The sequence below is a fragment of the Primulina huaijiensis genome, unplaced genomic scaffold, assembly GCF_012295235.1.
Source record: "Primulina huaijiensis isolate GDHJ02 unplaced genomic scaffold, ASM1229523v2 scaffold37281, whole genome shotgun sequence".
NCBI classification, from domain to species: Eukaryota; Viridiplantae; Streptophyta; class Magnoliopsida; order Lamiales; family Gesneriaceae; genus Primulina; species Primulina huaijiensis.
Window position 1 is genome coordinate 106,495 of NW_027358705.1, and position 23,121 is coordinate 129,615.

At 34.9% G+C, this 23,121-nt stretch overlaps 2 protein-coding genes and 1 long non-coding RNA gene across 3 annotated transcripts; 2 read left to right on the plus strand and 1 right to left on the minus strand.

The window, feature by feature from the left end:
• The first annotated feature begins 753 nt into the window (after window positions 1-753).
• LOC140968526 (uncharacterized) lies at window positions 754-5,018 on the plus strand. The gene is made up of 7 exons (XM_073429521.1): window positions 754-2,067; window positions 2,178-2,243; window positions 3,101-3,245; window positions 3,369-3,587; window positions 3,842-4,031; window positions 4,115-4,310; window positions 4,645-5,018. The coding sequence occupies exons 1-7, from the start codon at window positions 911-913 to the stop codon at window positions 4,757-4,759; spliced, it is 2,088 nt and encodes a 695-aa protein (XP_073285622.1). The 5' UTR covers window positions 754-910; the 3' UTR covers window positions 4,760-5,018.
• A 1,424-nt stretch (window positions 5,019-6,442) lies between these two features.
• LOC140968469 (uncharacterized) lies at window positions 6,443-8,563 on the plus strand. Its single transcript, XR_012173783.1, has 2 exons — window positions 6,443-6,804; window positions 8,333-8,563. It is a non-coding gene; the product is annotated as an uncharacterized lncRNA (long non-coding RNA).
• An 8,834-nt stretch (window positions 8,564-17,397) lies between these two features.
• Window positions 17,398-19,077, minus strand: LOC140968446 (ethylene-responsive transcription factor CRF1-like). The gene has a single exon (XM_073429388.1). The coding sequence runs from the start codon at window positions 18,562-18,564 to the stop codon at window positions 17,527-17,529; it is 1,038 nt and encodes a 345-aa protein (XP_073285489.1). The 5' UTR covers window positions 18,565-19,077; the 3' UTR covers window positions 17,398-17,526.
• Between the last annotated feature and the right edge of the window lie 4,044 nt (window positions 19,078-23,121).

The window sequence follows — 23,121 nt, forward strand, 5'->3', positions numbered from 1 at the left end:
ATTCAATTCGATGTTGTTTGATAAACATATATCTTTGTATATTCGATCGTACCATTATACCGAAAGAAATTAATAAGCTACATTACATACAATCAAATAAGCCCTTCACGAAAAGAAAAATTTAGAGGAAAAGTTGACTGATGATGGTTTATGTACGATGTTAAAATGATGATATTTTATGAGTTATCATTTTTTTATAATAAATGTGTACACGAGAGTTGTTGCGATTGTGTGTTGCGCATGCAAGAAGTTGCGGAAGGAGCAGCGAGCTGGTGAAAGGTGGGTCGTGTTCATGATTTGGTGAATGTTAGCGGGTAAAGAGATCACAGGCTGAATGTTAGCGGGTAAAGAGATCACAGGCTTGAGTCGTGCTCAGGAGCTGCACGAAGGTGTTAAAGAAGTGGCTCGCCAGAGGCTTCTATCCTATCGCCTTGGCGGGTTGTTAGTCGATTTTTTTTACTAGCACCCTGAAAAGATCTAAGGGAATTTGGTGAAAAATCCTCAATCAAAATATTTCTTAGGGTTCACTTCTTACCCACAAAATTGTGGTACTATGTCATACAAAATGTGATACACTTCATATGGAAATGTGGTACTAAAAAAGTACCCAAAGACTGAACACAAAAAAAATTAACGACGGAGGACTGAAGGTCAATTTTGCGAAAAGATCTACGAGGGTTCAACGGGGACAGTTATCTTCCCAGGGTGTGATAAATTTTTATTATTGTATTATTTAACTAATTTGTAAATAATTAACTAACCACACAAAAATATCGGTTCATTTCGCTCGTGTAAGCAAATCAGGCCGTGAGCGATTTAGGTTTCATCTTTGCCACCACCAAATCTCTTCACTTCACTGCCAAAAGCCTTTTAATCGTAAAAACCCTAATCAATCCTACCGTCTCCGCCAATGGCCAGCAAGAAGGATGCTGACCCGAATTTGGGTTTCCTAACCCGCAGAGATACGGAGGTTAAGTTGCCTCGACCAACCAGAGTCAAGAACAAGACTCCTGCGCCCATTCAAATCACGGCGGAGCAGATCCTTCGTGAATCCCGTGAGAGACAGGAAGCAGAAATCCGGCCGCCCAAGCAGAAAATCACAGACTCCACCGAGCTAGGCGATTACCGCCTCCGCAAACGCAAGGAATTCGAAGACCTAATCCGAAGAGTTCGGTGGAATAAAAGCGTGTGGGTGAAATATGCCAAGTGGGAAGAGTCCCAGAAGGATTTTACTCGATCTAGGTCGGTTTGGGAACGGGCGCTGGAGGTGGATTACAGGGATCATACGTTGTGGTTGAAGTATGCTGATTTCGAGATGAAGAATAAGTTTGTAAATCATGCGAGGAATGTTTGGGATCGTGCTACTTTGTTGTTGCCTAGAGTGGATCAGTTGTGGTACAAGTATATTCACATGGAGGAGATGCTAGGCAATGTGGCTGGTGCAAGGCAGATTTTTGAGCGGTGGATGGACTGGATGCCTGATCAACAGGGATGGCTCTCGTATATTAAGTTTGAGTTGAGATATAATGAGGTCGACAGGGCTAGAACGATATTCGAAAGGTTTGTTAAATGTCATCCCAAAGTAAGTTCTTGGATAAGATTTGCCAAGTTCGAGATGAAAAACGGAGATGTTTCTCGCTCTAGGAATTGTTATGAGAGGGCCGTGGATAAGTTGGTTGATGATGAGGAGGCGGAGGAGTTGTTCGTGGCCTTTGCAGAGTTCGAGGAGAAGTGTAAAGAAACTGAGAGAGCAAGGTGTATATATAAGTATGCCTTGGATCATATACCCAAGGGGCGGGCGGAGGAGCTTTACAAAAAATTTGTTGCTTTTGAAAAGCAGTATGGTGATAGGGAAGGAATCGAGGATGCCATTGTCGGGAAGAGGAGATTTCAGTATGAGGATGAGGTTCGGAAAAACCCACTTAATTATGACGCTTGGTTTGATTATATAAGGTTGGAAGAGAGTGTCGGAGATAAAAACGGGATTGAGGACGTATATGAGAGGGCCATTGCAAACATTCCACCTGCACAAGAGAAGCGGTATTGGCAAAGATACATCTACTTGTGGTAAGGCTTGCTGCGGAATTGTTTTTGTTATAATTGAAAAGGCTTCACGTAAGAGTTATTGTTGGATGTTAAAATCAATTATGCTGACTGGTTGCATTTGTTTCGTGTAGGATTAATTATGTATTATATGAAGAGCTCGATGCCCAGAATGTGGATCGCACCAGAGACGTGTACAAGTAAGTTACCAAAATTGGTCTGTTAAGATGTTTCTTATGTAGTTAATTGGTTCTGCCGTCATATATTTTTCTCTTATCTGTAATTTCTGCATGAATGATTACCTTGTGTTGTGAAGAATTTTTCTAACCATCTGTCAGGGTATTCGGATTTTGTGTTTGGTTTATTGAATGTGGAAAGTCTTATAGTAGATGAAAATGATAGCATGGCCTAATAATCTATAACTACTTTGCTGTTGGTGCATCTAGATGACACATCCATTCACTTGATGCAATTCACAATTGGCATCTGATGGCATAGTTGAGTTAAGTCCCAGGATTTTGCTTATTTAACTGTGTACATCGGGGCAGTCACTTATTCCTGAAAATTGTGAAGCTCGTTAAACTTTATGAAAAAGTATTGAAAGTTCTCCAGTCTCAAAATTACCGAAGGTCAAGAATTTCCTATTCAGCGTTGCTTATTCCGAGAATTGTGGAACTCATCATGCTTTATGAAAAATAATTGAAAGTTCCCAGGCTTTCAAAATACGAAACTAGGCGCAAACGTCAAGAATTCCTATTCTTTTCTCTATTCCTTGTGTATGGAAGGAGGATGTGGCTAGAAAATTGCTTTGCCTGATGAAGGTTAGCTTGAAAATAGTGTATAAGACTCTAAGTTCAATAATTATTTTAGACTTAATAAGTCAGGTTGATAGTCAACTCTGGCAGCTCAAAATTTAATTGAGAGGTATCAGCAGAAAGATATATGCACCCATTCCATGTTTCCTTTTGAAAATTTCCCTTTCATGCTTGATATTGTGTACTCATGTGGAACGATTATCCATCAAACATGTTTCCTGATAGCCGTTGAAATGAAACAGCTTGTGTCTCAAGATGATTCCTCATGACAAATTTTCATTTGCAAAGATTTGGTTGATGGCCGCACAGTTCGAAATACGTCAGTTAGATATTGATCGGGCGCGACGAATCTTGGGGTCAGCTATTGGTAGGGCTCCCAAAGATAAGGTATGGTGGAACTGATTTGTTTACTGTGCATACAACCTCTTTTTCTTGTTTTGGGCCACTGAGATTGTTTTATTACTGGTTTTCTCTTTGTTTGTACTCTAAATTTCTCTATTTAATAAACAGATATTTAAGAAGTACATTGAAATGGAGCTGCAACTTGGTAACATTGAACGTTGTCGAAAATTGTATGAGAAGTATTTGGAATGGTCACCTGAGAATTGTTATGCCTGGAGCAAGTTTGCTGAGTTGGAAAGGTCCTTAGCTGAAACTGAACGAGCCAGAGCTCTTTTTGAGCTCGCAATTGACCAACCTGCACTAGATATGCCAGAAGTGTTATGGAAGGTACTAGGATAATTAAGTGGCTTTATCGACTGTTTGTTTTTTTCTCTTCAATTCATTTTGCTGAATGACTTCAAATTTGTCCCACTAAATATTTATTGGAATAAAAGTGCTCCTACATTCTCCCTACTGCTGTGTTACCTGTGTATGTCCAAGATATGGCTTCATTTTTATGTCTCTTCATCTATAGCTTTACTTTAATATATTTGAAGTACGAGTTTCTTATGGCGTTGTTTCTTTTATTTATTCATGGATAGGCATACATTGACTTTGAAATATCAGAGTCTGAATATGAAAGAACTAGAGCCCTTTATGAGAGGCTTTTGAACCGCACGAAACACTTGAAGGTGTGGATTAGTTATGCTAAGTTTGAGGCATCTGCTATGGTGGACTTGCCGGATTCAGATGGGAGTGAACAAAAGGGAAAATGCCTTCAGCATGCTCGAGGTATGAATATCGCATTTTCTGCAACTCGTGTGTTTCATTGATGTATGTAAAACTAAACCTCACATTTTTCCTCTGCTCATCAGCTGTTTTTGAAAGAGCCCTTGGCTATTTTAGAACTTCTGCTCCTGAATTGAAAGAGGAAAGGGCGATGCTTTTGGAGGAGTGGTTGAACATGGAAAGCAGTTTTGGTGAGCTTGGCAATGTTGATTTGGTCCGTGTCAAGCTTCCAAAGAAACTCAAAAAGAGGAGGCATATAGAAACCGAGGATGGTCCGGCAGGGTATGCAATTGGCCTTCTCTTTTTTCAATTTCTTCTTCATTTTGTGATGTTCCTTCTTTCATCTCTGGCATTTTCGATATGTGAATCATGGACCTTCCATGTATGCACGCTCGCCATAATATGATTTCGCTGTCCTTGGCCTGTTTACTTCAAATTTGTACCCTTATTTTGGCTAATTTTTTGCTCCCTCTTGGCTGGTTTCAACCGATTCATCATATGTTTCGGAATTGTTATTTACGTTATATGTTATCTTTACTTCTTATACTTGTCTAAAAAAAATCAACAAGCGACCAATTTTGCTGGCAAAGGACGCTAATGCTATCGTCACTTTCAGGTATGAGGAATATATCGACTACCTTTTCCCTGAAGAAACACAAACAACAAATCTCAAGATTTTGGAAGCAGCATACAAATGGAAGAAGCAAAAGACTGTTTCTGATGATGATTGATTAGGCAACACATGGCTCTTCCGTTGTCGATTCTAATGGATGTATGTGTCTATGGACGTCAATTCCTTCATTTGGCACCACTGCGTCGGCATTTACAGGCTATAATGTCTCAAGACAATTGTTTTTGTAGTTTTTATGATAGCAATTCAAGCATTGTTTTTGTATTGTCACGGCAACAAATTTTCTTGGATTTGTTGTACAGATAGAGTGTACATGGATTGTACTGTTTTAAATTTAGGTTTGTCCACTAACAATTCAATCCCGTGTTACACAATTACGTGAAATCAATAAATTTAGGCCTAAATTTAAAATTAACAAAAAAATATTTAACACAAATAACTTTTACATATATATTCACGCATAGGGTGCATATCCGAAGGGTATATAGTATGAGTAGGTCTCTTGTGAGACGGTCTCACAAATATTTATCTGTGAGATATGTCAACTTTACCGATATTCACAATAAAAAGTAATATTCTTAACATAAAAATAATATTTTTTTTATGGATGACCCAAATAATGTTTCACAAAATACGACCCGTGAGATCGTCTCACACAAGTTTGTTTTTGTTATATAGTATATATTCCAAAATAATAAAAGTTGAATATAAAATAATAATTTTATGGCAATCAATGAAATCAATTTTTTTGGAAAATAATATTAAAGAGTTTAATAACATCATAATTGTTTTTTTTAATAGGGATGACCATTCAAATACCAAAGAGTTGTAATTCCTGATAGAGATGTCAATGGGACGGGTATGGCTAAACCCAAGACCCGTCCCATGAAGAAAACTTTGACACATTACCCGTCCCACCCCGGTTAAATATTCTTCGGACCCACCCCACCCCGAATACGAAATGGGACCGGGTAGACCCGCGAGACCCATGAGACCCGTATTTTTTTAAATGAAAACAATAATCTTCTTATCGCATGACTGAATTATGAAACAAACAAGCCTCTAAATACAACACAATAGAAAACTAATTCATGTATTCGAAACACTTAATAATAACAAACAAAGTATTTTTACGACATAATGAATTACATAAAAAAAGAGTTACTAGCTATCCAAAAAAAAGTCTTGATATCCCCAAAAATAACTCATAACAGAACTTAAACAGATTAATGTAAAATCAGCGAGTAAGCAATTTTTCAGACACATTCTTCAGGATCATCATCCTCTTCATCAAGAATGGTAGAACAAGTTGATAAATTACTTGAAGAATTACTTACAAAATTAAAGAGATAAAGTACATTGAAAAAATAAAATTGTAATTTAAAACCGTAAAAAAATGTAATTTAAAGAGAGAAAGTACAGTAACAAAATTAAAATGAAAGTACAATAATAAAATAAAAATGTGATTTATTTACATTCCACCTCACCTCACAACCATCTTCGCGACTACATCAATTTATATCAACATATATGGGACGAGTATGGGGCGGGTATTATAGGACCCATGACCCGCCCCATAACCAGACGGGTCTCAAAAATTGGACCCGAGACCCGTCCCATGACCCATTTAGTATGCACAAACCCGCCCCAGATGGGGCGAATTCATTGCGGATCTGGGTAAAACCCGGACCCATTGACATCTCTAGTTCCTGAAAATTAACAAATCACGAAAAAAAAAGACGTATATATGTATTTTGAAAATAAGAACGTATATTTTATTACGAAACATACGGGGACAGAAACACTTGGAACAACAAAATATATCCATCATTAAAGTCTGTAAACAACATGAATGTCCTTTCCCCACCACTCAAATCTTGGCATCTTCTTTATAAAGCATCCTGGATACCGCAATTTACCTGCGCATTATTCTCTCTCTCTCAGCGTAGGGGCCGCTCATTTGGAAATTCGAACAAATTCCCTCTGAAGGGCTCGCTCGAATGTGGGAGAGAGAGAGAAGAAAAATGACGATGAATTGCAAGGTTTCATTCGGCGTGTTTGCGATGTTTTCTTATGTTTTCGCAATCCTTTTGCCTGCTGTCCAGGGCCAGCATTTTGCCCCCGCTCCTTCTCCAACCAGTGATGGTGGGTTTCTTTCTTTCTTTTTTTCCTTTTTTTATGAGTAGAATCTTGGAAATGATGTTCTTGAACGTTATTCTATGGGCTGACTTTTCTTTAAATTTTGCATTTTATTAGGTTTTTTTGTTTTAATGTGATGTCATTAGAGAAATGATGCACGTTTTTTGTGATTTCGTTGCTTGTTTTCTGCTGGGTTGATCTTTAAACTGAAAGGGTTGGGGAAAATTAAGATCTTGAATGCATTCTCATTATTTGGTTTTTGCTCTCAACAAAGAGAACGGAGAATTTGAGAAATATTCTTGCACAAAGACGCATTTATCTGAATTTAATGCTCTGGAATCATCCACATTGTAAAAATTGATGTATTGATGATCGCATTGATTATTTATATGTAATTTGGGAATTGAGAAAAACAGCAAATATAGCCTGATGTGAGTAATTTATTAGATTGGATTTGATCTTGTCTCGGGCCTTTTGTTTTCGAAAGTTATACTGAAAATAATAAAGTTTCTGCGAAATTTGGAATGACGTTGTCCTGGAAAATAGAATGAACATATGGGAATTCTTTGTAGGTAGTATGTACAAACATAATGATATGATTCGGTGGACAAACACACATAACTTTGGTCTTGAGACAAATTTGTAACCATAGATATTAATCGTATGTAATGCTCAACATTTTATTTTATTATGAGGACAATGGAAGAAAAATTTCAAAAACATTGTTAGGTGATATGCTAATAAATATGATTTTGTTAGGTAAATTTTTCTGTGAATTTTTGAGAACGTCAAATGTTTTAGGAACATATGGAAGTTCATCTTCTGTTACTAACTTCCGAGTGAAAGGACTTGGGATATCTTCTTCCCTTACCTAGTTTTTTTATATATCCTGAATATTATGACGACCTGAAGTTGTTTATGCACGACGTTCACTTGTCCTATCAACACATTGAACACGTAGGTTATGCTTTTATCTCGTATATGAGAAATAGAGCAGTTGTAAGCTAGACCAAAGACGGGCTGGGCGGCCAGCCATCTTCCCATAGGCTTATTTAATTTTGTGTATTACATATACAGAAAAATAGTTTAACCCTCCTGATTTTTTCACATTTTTGTTGCGACATCTCTTCATTACACTTCGGCTTAGCCATTGCTTGTTCTTTAAGTCACTCTTTTTGTTGCTTAGTTTTAGGACCCTGTATCTCTAAGCTTAAGTTTTCTATTTTACTTGCAATGGAATACATGTACTCTTAGGCTTATTGTTATTGTTTTGCACCTGTAACATTGACTTCCTCTCTTTAATTTCACATAGCTATTCTGCCTCTCTTATCTTGTATCATCAAACGATAACATGCAGCAACTTCGGTTTGGACATGAACTCACATCTAAATTAGCACAACACTTTCGATTACACTGACTAAAAGTTTGTCAAGTGTCGCTTATTACCACAGTGGTTGAACTTAAGATCATCAACTTTTGCAAAAGATCTCCTGGTTATCTACGATCTACTAATTTTTGCCGCACATTCAAGCAGGGACAACGATTGACCAGGGAATTGCTTGTTTCCTCATGCTGCTGGCACTGGTTCTAACATATCTGATCCACGCTTTTGATGCTCCATTGGTTGTCTGAACTAATTTGCCAGAGTTTTTCGTTTCTCAAGATTATGTTTCCAGAATCTGATAGACTAGTGATGAAATATGAATCAATCATGAACTTTATGAATGGACCATTATTGATGATTTAACGTATCTTTTGCGGTTTTTGATGCCTTTGGATGTTTATTTGATCCAAATGCCGGAAACTTGGAACAGCCTATCGAATATGTTTTAGTAATGATGGAACCCACCACCGCTACAAATCTTGGATTAACGCAATAACTTGCAAACTACATTAGTCAGGTAAAACGCACTTGATAAATCATATTAGACACACTCGTACGATAAAGTGTTGGGTAAGATGAGTCGAATCAATGATCATTGATCAAACGTTTATATACTACACCAATTGAAACACCTCCTCGGGAGCCTATCGAATCTGTATTCGGTCATATGGAAGGATATTTGCACTCCAATTTGTAAGAAGCCTGTGGATAAAAATCAACAATATTCGTTAACGATTGCATGCTCTAAATAATTGGTACTTAATGTTAAAATTCGAACCAAATGCGGGGGAAAAATAAGGAAGAAACAAGCAAACAGATCTTTAATTTCAATTTCCAGTATGTTTCTCAAGCAGAATATTTACAAGGGTTGATTGATTGATTTATTCCAAGTATTGATAATTTGATCTAAATTAGACCACGGAAAGAAGCATCTTCTATTCTCTTAAATGCACTGTCACGGTTTTAATTCCAATTAATCTCTATAAAATTAGCCTTAAATGCGTCCAATGTAAACGTATATCTTCATTTTTTTTTTTTAAAAAAAATGAAGACTCGATAGTAATAATTTATTTATTCAAAAAATTCTTTAATTTCTAATTAAAACAGAAGGCAAATACGTACGTTTCGAGGTAAGAGCAAGAGAACAAGTTTAAAAGAAAAGCAAATCTTTTTTCTTAAGCACATTGGGACCATGTTTTACATCATATTAAATTTGCATAAGCTTTTTACTCTTAGAGAAATAATTATCCCATTGGCCCTTGTAAAATATGAAATGTTAATTTCAACCCAAACCATGCCTGAATACCACATCGGTCTTCTCCTTACGGCAGCTTTGGGGGGTTGCTTTGTGATAAGCCATCCACACCATTGACCAATTTCCAATGTAAGTCTTTTTTTTTTTTTTCTTTTTTGGTGAAACTAATATGTATTTATAACGATAAAATCAAGAAGATTAATTCCAAAACGGTATGAAATATAGATTTTTTTGGTTATAGTAACTTAGTATCAAATTTTTTTTTTTACTTTTTATGAAATAGAAACTCGCATCCGTTACGTAAACTCTAGGATAACGTAATAGATTACAAAACGCTTTAACCATATAAAACACATTGGTCAAGTCCTTTGTGATTATATGCTCGCTCAAAAGAGTGTTAATATGATAAATCGAGCTGATAAATATATTAATCAAATTGACTCACTGCTTGTGTGTCTTTCTTCGCAAACAAATATTTAAGTTCTCTTACACCACGAAAGTATATGATGATTTTATTCGTATGGTTCGAATCTTAATCCGATAGCATAATTTGAATCGATCACGAGATTAAGTAAATCCAATTTGAAAGGATTATACCTTATCAGATTTAATTTTTAAAAACTACCACTGAAACGGGCCTTTAATTTTTTTTCTGTTTCAGAAGGAACAGAAAAAGGCATAAATGGCAGCCCAAAATACTCACAGATGGGCTCCCAAATGGACTGCGAATATGCTGTGTATCATTTGTATCTAAAGGCCTTTTCACGTAAATAAAAATATTGTATGTTAAATCTTCAGCTATTTGAATTATTTAAAGCCAATCCCTCATTTCCTATTTGTTACTAAATATGAAGCCATCGTATGAATGATAAGTTAATATAATGAATTTAACCGTAATCTTTTATAAAATTTTTGCGTACGTTGAAAGAAAACAAATATAGATTAATGAAATAATATTTCATCTTTCACATTAAATGACTAGAATCGATAAATGCTATAAATCAATATTATAAAAACTATATTTTTGAAAATGCACGAAACAAAATTCAGAAAGACTCGTGACGACGTTATACTAATATTGTTTCCATACATGAGTGACTGTTAAAACGCCAACATGTTTGTGTATAACCCACAACTAGCTAGAGCAAGTGAGACGTGAGCACATTAAATATGTCTGCCACCGCAGGAAAAATATTTAATGTCTGTCATTATTGTGTATACAATTACAATATGGCTCCGTTTTATACGTTTGATAGGATAAGTAAATATTTAATAATTAGAGTGATTAAAAAAATGAGATATATGGATTAATAGTATGATGTGATAAATAACATGTTGTTTGGTATGATTTTAAAATTATGGATTAATTTTGTAAATTTTATTGTAATGACCAAAATGTCCCAAATACTAATTAAATATATATTCTTAAAATAATTAGATATATAATTAAATATTTATAATTATAATTTACATTTATTAAAATTAATTTAAATATATTTATTAGAAATAAATTTGTAAATATGCATTTACTTTAATAATTAAAATAGCAATAATTTTTTGAATGTTAATTTTAAATAAAATGAGATCTTTTTATTTAATCACATCAACCAAACACATCTTATATATATTAACAGTCACTACATATATACAAAGACTCGTGGTCTTTTTGCTTGACTTTTCATGATAATGATCAGTATTCATATGTCAATTTCATTTTATAATTATAATAAAAAATAATATTTTCTAATAGATCAGATCGAATCGGAGATTTGTCTTATAAGACAATTTCATTAGAATTTTGGTCTGGTTTTTTTTTCTTCTGGATTAAAATGTAAATTTTCGATTTATACATATATGATGTATATTTAAAATATAATATTTTAAAATAATTTTATTAAATTGTCTCATTTTTATATTTAAAAAAAAGGATTTTGGTGATTGGAGGATGATTATTATGGACAAGTTGCATTCAATGTATTTAGACAAGTAAGCAAAATAGGGGGAGGGGGAGAGTGGGATATTGGGCCCAATAGATCTATTACCATTTGCTCCATCACTATCGTGTCTGCTCTAGACATTGACCTTTTGGGGCCCTATATTCTTAATCGCACTGCCTGCGACGTGTCCTATCGTATAATGGTCAAGAAAATATCTCAGAAATTAGGTCAAACATTGTCACCTTTGGGTTATTTTCTAGTTATGGACTTAATTATGTTGGATTTCTTTCTTTTCGCCTCCTACAAGCTGGTCGACTGTATACATAATTAGACGCATCCGGTTTCACAAATCTTTCTTGTCAATATTCACAATAAAAAATAATACTCTTAGCATAAAAAGTAATATTTTTTCATGGATGACCCAAATAAGAGATTCGTCTCACAAAATAGAACCCGTGAAACCGTGAGTTTTTGTGATTTAAAATTATCTCAATTATGTATCAAGCCCTTTCCTTATCCAAAATGGATTTCTAATTTGAATAAAATTGTAGCTTTAGCAAAAAAGAGTTGAGTGAGGACCATTTGGTGTCCTTTGAAATCTGTCTTTAGAGAGAAAGAAAGGGCAAGATTTCGAAGTCTCGAACCATCCAAACTCCTTTGCCCCATAATTAATGGATTGCCAAAGGCAATATTAAAATTTTTTTAAGAAGTCAGTAATTAATAAGTTTAATTTCGCTATCACATACGATAATTTTTTTAGGTTTGAATTCTCAAAATTTTTTATTTACGATTAATTATAACTGTCCCTCTACATTTTCGACCTTCCAATAGCGATGAGTTCTGATCAAGATATTTAGAAACCTTTTTTTCTCGATAATTCTGTTGGAAAAATAATTTTTTTTTAAAAAAAATTCCGAAACCACAATAATTTTGATACTGACGACTTTAGAAAAGGATTTAAAACGGGACACGTTTGCTTAATGATTGTCATGTTTGAGTGTGACTGGCAGGTTGATGTCTAATTTTAACCTTATTATATAATATAATATAATATAATATAATATTATATAAATAGTTGCTTCATCCCCTTGAATCTTGATAACCAATAAAATCTCGAGATCTATGTACATAATATCAAAGATTTTTTTCCCTGGGTGGTTTGAAAAAGAAAATGAATATACTTCTTTGGACCGATAATTAATTTTCGCAAAGTGGAATCGAATTAAGGGATCAATCAATCATAAATGTCGAATAAATTAAGTTAATCTGGATAAGAAAATAAAAGATTTAGGCAAAAACTTGTGTGAGACGGTCTCACGGGTCGTATTTGTGAGACGGATCTCTTATTTGGGTCATCCATGAAAAAAATATTACTTTTTATGCTATGAGTATTACTTTTTATTGTGAATATGAGTAGGGTTGATCGGTCTCACAGATAAAGATCCGTGAGACGTCTCACGTGAGACCCATTCAAAGATTTAATTGAGAATATCGTGTCACCTGAACAGCCCATCATTCATTCAAAGAGTAGGAAGATGTGGGGACCTGGACGCTAATCATATTCTTAATCATCATTGGGACAATTTAATCAATTATAATAAACATGGTCTAAATTTTTTTTTAATTGCGGAACGTAATGAAATAAAACATATATACATCTCAGTATATAAAAGTACAAGTTCTGTACCACGTACATTTATTAAACTTAGGTTTAAACATCTAATATCCAGTGTCCAACCCTATCTCTAAGCCAAGTCCGGATCCTCCACTCTAACTAGTCCTGTCTCGTTCTCTTCTTGACCCTGATCCCGTCCCACCTGTTGTCATGCACACATACAAACAAGACAACAGCCGGATAACTCCGGTGAGAATTATATTCTCAGTATAAACCATGTACACATGCAATCATATAATCAATGTAAAAGCATATAAAAGATATTCATAACATGCATCCTAATCAAAACATGAATAAAGTATTCGTCGCATGTATCACAATCCGAAACATGGATTAATATCAATAAAAAGTAATATTCTAAAAATTTACCAAAATCAGGAACATAAATCAATAGCAATCAATGAATCACTCTCCGTGATTCTCATACTCAGACTCGACTCAGTCCTAATCTAGGGATCCCGATCTGAGTAAGAACATACCCCCACCTACACTCCCGATCGGGGTGGTGGTACGTTCTTATTCACGGACTTTGGCCCTTTCCATATCGAACATCAGTAATAGAAGCAACTCCAATTCTATCCACTTCGATATGACCAAACGTCCGATGTCCTGACCTATCAGTCAAAGACTATAGCACTTCCGCCATACACTATCCTGTGACAAAGTGCAATGTGCCAATGACGATTCCTCACTATCCGGCCCTTCTGTCACAAGACCAATCCTTTCATACCTGCTATCTATAAATCAATAGAACAAGCATATCAATTCGTTCATTAATTGCAAATATCAATGCACTAACATAAAGTATGTGATTTAGGGAACCTCGAGTCAAACCTCACTCGAGTTGTGCAATCCCAACTCAACATTAATTTATACCTTTTTCTTCTCGGTCCGACGAAGACGAAGTCTCGAATTCAACTCTGTCCATACCCAATCTGGCAATGACAATATCGAATAGATACAATATCAGTATATAACTCAGTTCAAAACCTGTTCTGATCATTACTCAAATCCAAACACAATCTGATCAATATCAATAGACATACGGTACCACATTACAATCTCAATAAATACTGAATCTGATCAAATGTCAATCTGCTGATATTTCGACGGCATAATAATACAATCTCAATAACCCCGTCAATCTCAACATCACAGATATAATCCCAGAACTCATAATCGATATCGGTATAACTCAGAATCTCAACGATAATACAAATCTGATATCGAATCTCAATCAATTCAACTCCAAAAATCATAACAATTACATAAACAGTCTGTTCTTTAATCTGACTTCAAATATACGATGTCTACTGTATCAAAAACACCATATATGATTCATATTTGATTCTGACAATATCATAATTTCAAATCATGTCTAAACGTAACAAAACTTACGTCCAGTTGTAACCTGCGTTGATAGGAACACAGTACTGAAGTCAGATTCAAAATCGGATAGACGGATCTTCCGTAACCTTCAAATTTCTACAGAGCTTTCCTCGATCGATTTCCTTGAAAATCTGAAGGAACAATTGCAATTCTTATATATATCAATGCATGCTCAAGAAAACGTGGCTTCATCTTCGAAATGCACGTCTCGCGCATATGCGCGACCACCGCTGGCGCATATGCTCGAGTCCTTCGAGTCTCGGCGCTTGTGTTCTTGACAGCTCGCGCATATGCGCGCCCCATCGTCGCCCACACTCGCGCATATGCGCGCCTCCATCCGGCGCATATGCGCCAACTCCTCTGGACTTTTTCTTTGGCTAACTGGACACCTCGCGCATATGCGCGCCTTCACTCCGCACATATGCGCGCAATGTTCTGCCTACCTCGCGCATATGCGCCTGGCTGAGTCGCGCATATGCGCGAGGGCTCATCCTCGCACATATTTTACGTCTTTTCTTGTCTTTCCCGATCAAATCCTTTCCGTCTATAATTACCGAGATTAATCAATAAATCATTTAAGATTAATCTCAGATTACGGTAATCAAAATCTCGGGCCTTACAGAAGACAAGGGGCAGCTGGATTTTATTGGCAATTCACATCCTTATTTACAGAAATACATTAAGACAAGCCTAATGAATACATTTCTTCGACGGTATGTTCCGATATTTTGGCATGTAAGAACATAATAAATATTGTATGAGCTTCGATTTTCTGAAAGCTTCAACAAACCCTAGTTCGTCCAAATCTATGTCATTTCTGAATTCTCGCAGCTTATCCTAGGACCACCACAACCACGGCTCCAAACTGTCTGAAATTTGATCCCAGTAAAAAACTGAAAATAAACAACGACTTGCAAATATCTTATTTTCAAAAGCCTTGTACTACAATTTTGATCTAATAACTTGCACATTTTTTTATTATTGAAATTCTTATGAGTCCATTCAAGATTTTAGTCTACTAGCTTACGTATTTATTTTTCAATTTTAATATTTCTCATTGCAATGTTGACATGAAATCAAACATATCAGTTATATTTGACGCTACATCAACATTTTTCGTTGCGATGAAAAATGACTAAAAACAAAAACACGAAGTACCGGAAAATGACTTAAATTGAAAACAAAATTACAAAAGTATACTGAGACTGAGACGATAAATTGACTAAAAACAATCCGAAAATGAAAAATATGTATATACCATCAAATTCCTCTAAAAGTGCTACAGAAATATTACTCTATAACTTTTTGCGTACTTTCGTTTATCGAACTTTCGGAAAATTCCGATCCTACAAACTAATTACCCATTATGATACGTTGCTTTCCTAGACGTCCCTCCTACGGTGCTTCACAACTTGTCCAAAATTAGGGTAAATTGAGGACAAAGATAATTAGAGCCGTAAAATATCCCAACTCAGCTCCATACATGAAAAATTATTGTTGAGTCGACATATATATCTCAGTCCGATCGGCACCGGAGCCGAGCTCGGAAACCTACTCAAGTCAACCCTTTGTTTCTTTAGCCCCGGCAAGCTATAACAGTGGTTTGCGAATCATATTAATTAGCTAACACACATTCTAAAATAAGACTCTCCTTCCTTTTTTTTTTTCTTGGTAATATATGATTTCCTTGGTTCAGGTGGATGGAAAACTGGTTTCCTAATTGCATGACAAAGTGGAATTTTGTGAATACTAAATTTAGCCAAGAGACGACAAAGCACACGACCAATTGTCCCAATTAGTATTATCTCACCCCGCAGAAATTACTAAGCCTCCATCCTTTGTTTTTGCATGTTCCGAAGGAAAATGTCGTCAAAGACAACGTCTATGGTTCACTTCTCTTTGCTAGGATATCATATTCTATTTCCTAATATTTTGGGATATATTTTTTTCTTATCAATTATCTTTCAAACTTAAATATATAAAATCAAGTAAATACAAGACAGTGTTGGTTCAATTAATTGATATTTAAATTTTCTTGTGTTTGTAGATTTATAATGTGTTACATTTTTGAAGCAAAGAATGTTCGATTCATGACATCTTGAATGTGAAATTTTTTTATTGTTAAGACTTCGAGAACTCAACAAGAAACAAATACGGATAAAATTCTAATATAAGCAGTGGTAAAACAACATACGAATATAAAATAAATGAGTAGATCTCTCGTGAGACGGTCTCACGAATCGTTATCTATTAAACGAGTCAATCCTACCGATATTCACAATAAAAAATAATACTCTTAGCATAAAAAGTAATATTTTTTCGTGGATGACTCAAATAAGAGATCCGTTTCACATAATACGACCCGTGAGACCGTCTCACACAAGTTTTTGCCAAAATAAATTATCCCGCATAAATAATATTAATCCAACCTAAGCAAATGAATGAATATGTCCACCGCATAACTAAAATTGTACCGAATAAACGCTGCAATTGAATCCGCTAGAATATTTTTGTTTGGTCTTTTACAGATAAGATTCAGAAAGTTGAGTAGTAGAAGTGTTGTTTATTAATGTAAGATCATATATGAATTACTAATTGTTTTATTGAAAAACTTAGGAAACACAAAAATATAGAATATGGTTCAAAGAAATTTTATTCTTTTTTTTTTAATTTCCTAATTTTATTTTAAAAATAACATATGTTATATAACGGATCCTAGATGTGTATAGAAACTTCGAAGTTAATAATGAGTGACAAATAAAGCGACAGGATTTAGGTCGCTACCAAATCTGATTGAATTGATTTAATAAAGCACTGTGGTAGTAGAAAGAATTCATTCCATTCCATTTCATTGTTTCACCTAATTCAAAACTTTACAATTCACGTGATCATATTCATACTTGGCCCATTTTAAATTGAATCTTGTAAATTTTATAATAATAATAATTTCTCCATCAAATGAGGCACTAAATTAATTGCCAATATATTTCTGAATTACTACTAATAAATTAACAAATTTTGCCGCAAAATCAGCCATATAATTGCTGATTTTCTACTACAATTTCTTATTTAGATACTATATATATTATCAGAGGGCGACGAGAGGATCCGCCCCGAATATATCCCCAAAGTCTTGAAAATAATCATCCGCTTCCCCAGGAGGCCATAATCCGAACTCCACTCTGAAATCATAACTCGACCCGAGAAACATCTCACCGCAGCAGTCAAGATCCGCTCCGAAAATGTCACCCGATAGGGCCGTTTGATCGAACAAATCGGGTACCGGGACCGGGTTCTCGAACCCACTGAACATATCATCGTCACGCGGAAAAATGGGCAAATCCTCGTCATTCACTTTCATGGAATCGGTGCCGTTTGCTGAAGACGATTCAGCTTCGATATCGGCTTCGGGTTCAGCCTCGGCTTGAGAGTCAGCGGCGTATACGAAGCGGAGGACTGATTTCGGCGACCGCGCATTGTCGTGCGATTCCTCGCCAGAGTTGTACCCTGATCTTGTTTTGTTGTCCAGCACTGCTGCAGTGGAGAAGTTGGTGAGCGCGTCAGGTCCACGCAGCTGGATTGCTGCGTGGTCGTACACCATGGCAGCTTCCTCTGCAGTGTCGTAGGTGCCTAGCCATAGGCGTACTCGTCGCAGGGGATCTCGAATCTCCGCCGCCCATTTCCCCCACGGCCTCTGCCGCACACCGCGGAACTTCCTACCGTTCCCCAACTTCGCCGCCTGTCTGTCATTTTTCCGTCCACCTCTCTTCTTCTGCTTCAGGGTAGCAGCAGCCTCCGACCCTTTGCTCTTCAGAACTTCGTTACCTTTGACGTTTCCGTTCTTGCTTCTATTATCTCTAAAAGAAGGCTGGATTCTGACCTCGTCGATGAATTTTCTAATTCTCTGGCGTTTAACAGAGCAACCCTCTTCTTCGTCACTAGAGGAGTCCGTAGCGTCCGCGTCGGTAACTAAAAATCTCACAGTTGCGGGGAAAGCTGCAGGCTTCCTTCCTCCGGGGATTGAATATTCCGGCGGCCTGACAGCTGTCGTTTGGTTTATATGCTCGCTGTACTTGATTCTACCAGTCCCAGACAACATGGTCTTCTCTATCTCTTTACGCATCATACTGTTTGAAGATTTCTATTTCCCAGTCTCGGGCTAGCATTCAAAGGAGCCGGAAAAGGAATGAGAGCGTGAACAGTTGAAAAAGGAGAGAGTGCTGAGAGATTCTTTCTTTGGGAATAAAGAAAAAGAGCAACACTAAAGCGCAGCACGAGATAGTAATCTATAAAACGAAAACAAAAGATAAGAAACAGTAGTTCCGGGCGGACGTAAAATGGAGAGAAAAAGTGAAAATTTTTTAAGGAAAAGGAATCAAATTGGTAGTAACTTTTCCTTGGATATTTTTTAGTAAAACCCAGACGGAAACTTGGATTCCTCGGGCCTTTTCTTCTCGGAAATTTATCCAAGAAAGTGCAGGAAGATGGGTGAGCGTGGTTTTTTAAAGAAAGAGGAAGGCCTTGAGCCAGAGAAAGAGTGGAGTACTGTGTGCGTGTGTGGTTTCTTCTATCTTTTTTCGACCGAAAATTTGGAGATGAAGCCACTATTTTATAGGATATCGTACATTCAAAAATTAATTAAATGAACGGTATTTTTTTGTCATTCTGGAAAAAAAAAAATGACATTTTTCAGATACGCTTAATCAAAATAATTAAAACACTTGGAGCTGGGATAATTTTAAAGCCAGCCGCCGCATTAGATGGCAGCGTAGGATTTTGACACGTCCGCTGTGATGGGACCAATGTTATTCAAGGGGTACATTTGAGAATTGATCATGTGGACAAATGACAATTGAATAAATTTTTTTTTTTTAACTTTGCTGTCCAATAATAAGATTTGAGATATTCCTTCTTTTTAAATTTTTAAAAAGTTTATTTTAAGTCAAAATTTCAGCTTTTGTGTTTTTTCTATACAAAATAATATATAACAACCAATTGAAAATATTAATATTTTTAATTCAACTATGGAAAAAAATTTTATTGGTGTACGATTTACCATTCTACCCAGACCGCACATTGTATAAGTATAGAAATCAAATTTTAAAACAGAACAAGTTAATGAATTAAGTTAGTTATTATAAATTCATAGATTGAATCATACATTAACATAGTACAAACACAATATGTTGGTATATTTGTTTATTTAAATTTTAATATTAATATTTCTTGTATGTGATTTATCGAGGACGAGGGACCGTAAATTGGATGTGTCAGTCAAAATGACTGAAACCTATTATCTGATTCTAAGATATAGCTAGTCCATTTTAACCTAGGATATGGTTGACGCCTCTGCGACAAAAATGAAGTCATTTCTTTACCTTCCGAAAGTCTAATTCTTTTCACCCTTTTCCTGAATCAATTCTCTACGCGTGTCAATGATGACCCTCACTCAAATTTTTACAGTTTCGTATTTAATTTTCACTGTGCCAATTTAATTGAAATTGAAGTTTCATTATCTCGAATTGTCTTTGCCAAGAATATCTGGATATTTCACGGGAGACTATTTATTAGCGATTGAAATAATATCTCAATTTGTATTTTTTTTTTTTTTTTTTGGTATTCAATATTTGATCAGGCGAACCCAATAAGTGCGGATACTGATTCTCATTCATTGTGCACCTATTTTGGGTGTTTTCCATAAATGATATTTACAAAGAGCTAATAATGGCTCTCTCATTGTCTATCCGTCAATATACGTGTCATATATTAAGTGAATGAAAGCACTACTCATATGAATAACATCTGACAAATCTTTTTAAATGTCTCATTTAGTTGAATGAGTGATCATGATTTATCAACTCAACACACGTGTCATATGTTGAGTAGATGAATGCACTATCTATATAAGTAACATCTTTAAAGCCCTTCATTTATTTTTACACCAATTTGGAGCGCTCATGGCTAGTATGTGCGCTTAGTTTTATCTCCTCCGACAATTGCAAGCTTGTTGGGAAAGAAAAATTCCACGAGGCAGGAACTTAACATTTATGACTCCCAAATTTTTTCCCTTTGGTGTAGGTTGAATTCATCATATATATCTAATGGTTGGCAATTGAGCTACCATACATTAAAGAGAAAAGACCACAACATAACTGCAACTTTAGTTCTCTTGGATTTAATTGTTCAAATCGAATGCATTGTTGCATGAGAGTTTGTGTTTGGAATTTACTTAACTAGCTAGCTCTATCGGAGTATGTCTTGACTTAATTTAAAAAGATTTGTTTGTTTAAAGCATATATTTATCGAGTTTTTTTTTTTTTGGCTAAGGACGCATTTGAATTTTGAGTCATCGTGCTCTTATTAATCAGTTTTGAATCTATTTATGTATTCAGTAGATTTAAAAGTATCCTTCAACGATTTAATACATACTTTTTAAATGTTTCTTTATCTCACAATGTTAGCTAGAAGACACGGAAATAAAATTATCATTTCAATGAGTTTGTTTGCCTAGGGCAGTGATCACGATAAAAATAACAACAAAATTTAGTAATAATATTTTAATACAAAATAATTTGATAATAATTTTCATGATTTTAATGTAGTACAAAGTAAATCAGTAAATTTTTTTAAAGAATATACATAGAAATTCTATCAAATGAGTATTTTTAAATAACGAATTATTAAGCATCCCGAGTCGGGTACCGAATATGTCGTTATTTTTGTGAAATGACAGAGAACGAAAGTAATGGAAAAGAAAAAAGCACGAGAGGGGTAGAGCAGTAATTCCAACTTATGCTTAACGCTTGTCTGGGCCGGGCCGATCTTTTATTGGACTCCGTATCAGACAAAAATGCCGCCACCGTTTCGATTTACAATTATTTCATCAATAAAGAATAATATATTTGCACTAAACAAATTAACAGAATAGTGAGTCATGCAGCGTGGAAACCATGCAAAAAATATTTAAAATTGGTTAACTTGTAACCAAAATTAGAATGCGTCCCATGCTTAAAATTGTTGTATATTAAAAATTAAAATAAAATATGGATATGGTAGCAATAGTTATAATTCGATTAGTACTAATATTGTTAATTGCTCTTCGAATATGATGTCTATCCTAAATATTTATTTATTTTTTAATATTATTTTGATATTTTATGCTGTTTCGTTGAACGATACAACAAGCCCATTAATTCTTCATTTATTTTTATTGTTTTTAATATTATTTTGTACTTAATTAATTTAAATCATAAAATTAATAAACGGCCTTTTAAAATAAATAAATTAAATATAGACTCTCATTATCCATTGATGTTGCTTATTTTCGGAGAAAAGTAAAATAAAAATAGATATATAGCAGAAGACTTTGGAATTGATATATGTCTGAATAATTTAAATTAAAGTCACTGAATCTGATGTTGAATCCTTTGTTTCCATTCTTCACAATAACACGACTGACTAATCTGATGTTGAATCCTTTGTTTCCATTCTTCTTAAATATATTAAATTCCCATTTTTTTTCCTAATTAGCATGTTGGCCTCACGCTTTGTATGTAAAATCTAAAGTTTTTGTTTATCACACTACAAAAAAATACTATAACACAAGCGGTTTTTTTCAATTTTAAGAGCGTTTTTAACCGCACCAGCACTTGTACCATCCGGTTGCAAAATCGCTCCTCTTGTTGATGACTTTATATCTTATAAAAGCGATTTTCGCAACCGGTGGTACAAGTTGATGAACCGCTTCTATTGTTTATTTTAGTTGCGGTTTGATAATACTCGTACCCATCACGCATATTTACAACAGTTTCGAACCGTTTTTGTAGTTGTGTATTTAGGAACCGTTTCAAAGTGTTCTAAAATGCGTGAAGTGTAAGAACGGTCTTACACCGCTCCTACATGCCATGATTATAAGAGCGATTTGCAACCGCTATTGATATTACCAATTAAAGAGCGGTTTGAAACCAATTGTACATATTGTGAATATTACAACGGTTTTGGACCGCTCCCGTAGCTGTTCATTTAGGAGCCTCTTCAAAGCGTTTTAAAAAGAGTGAAGTGTAAGAACGGTCATTCACCGTTCCTACACGCCATCAATATAAGAGTGCTTTGCAACCGCTATTGATGGTAGCAACTGGAGAGCGGTTTGACACCGATCATACACGTCGTGCATATCACAACTTTAAGAGCGGTTGCAAATCACTCCTATATGGCATCGATTGATAATAATAATAATAATAATAATAATAATAATAATAATAATGTATTATTTAATCATTTGCCGTTTTGTATTTGGATCATTTTGGAATATTTATAGTTAATTGTATAAAATTCGATTATGTTTTGTTGGTAATATAATATGGTGAATTACGATTGTGCATCTTAGATTCCTATGACAAATGTTTAAGCTTGAAGGGAAAAATCCTATAAAGCCAACAAAATTGTATAAACAAACCCTAATTATTATTATTTCTTTGCGAACTCCTTCTACTATTTTTCATAATAAAAAGACAAAATATCAAAATGAATGATTTTTCTTTACTAAAATATCATTATCAACTTTATTTAAAATCAAGTAATTTAATTTAAATAATTTTTTTTGGTTAAGATCAAATTAATAATTATTTATTTTAAATCGTAGCTAAACAAAATAAAGTTATGACTACGAAACAAATAGTTTTTT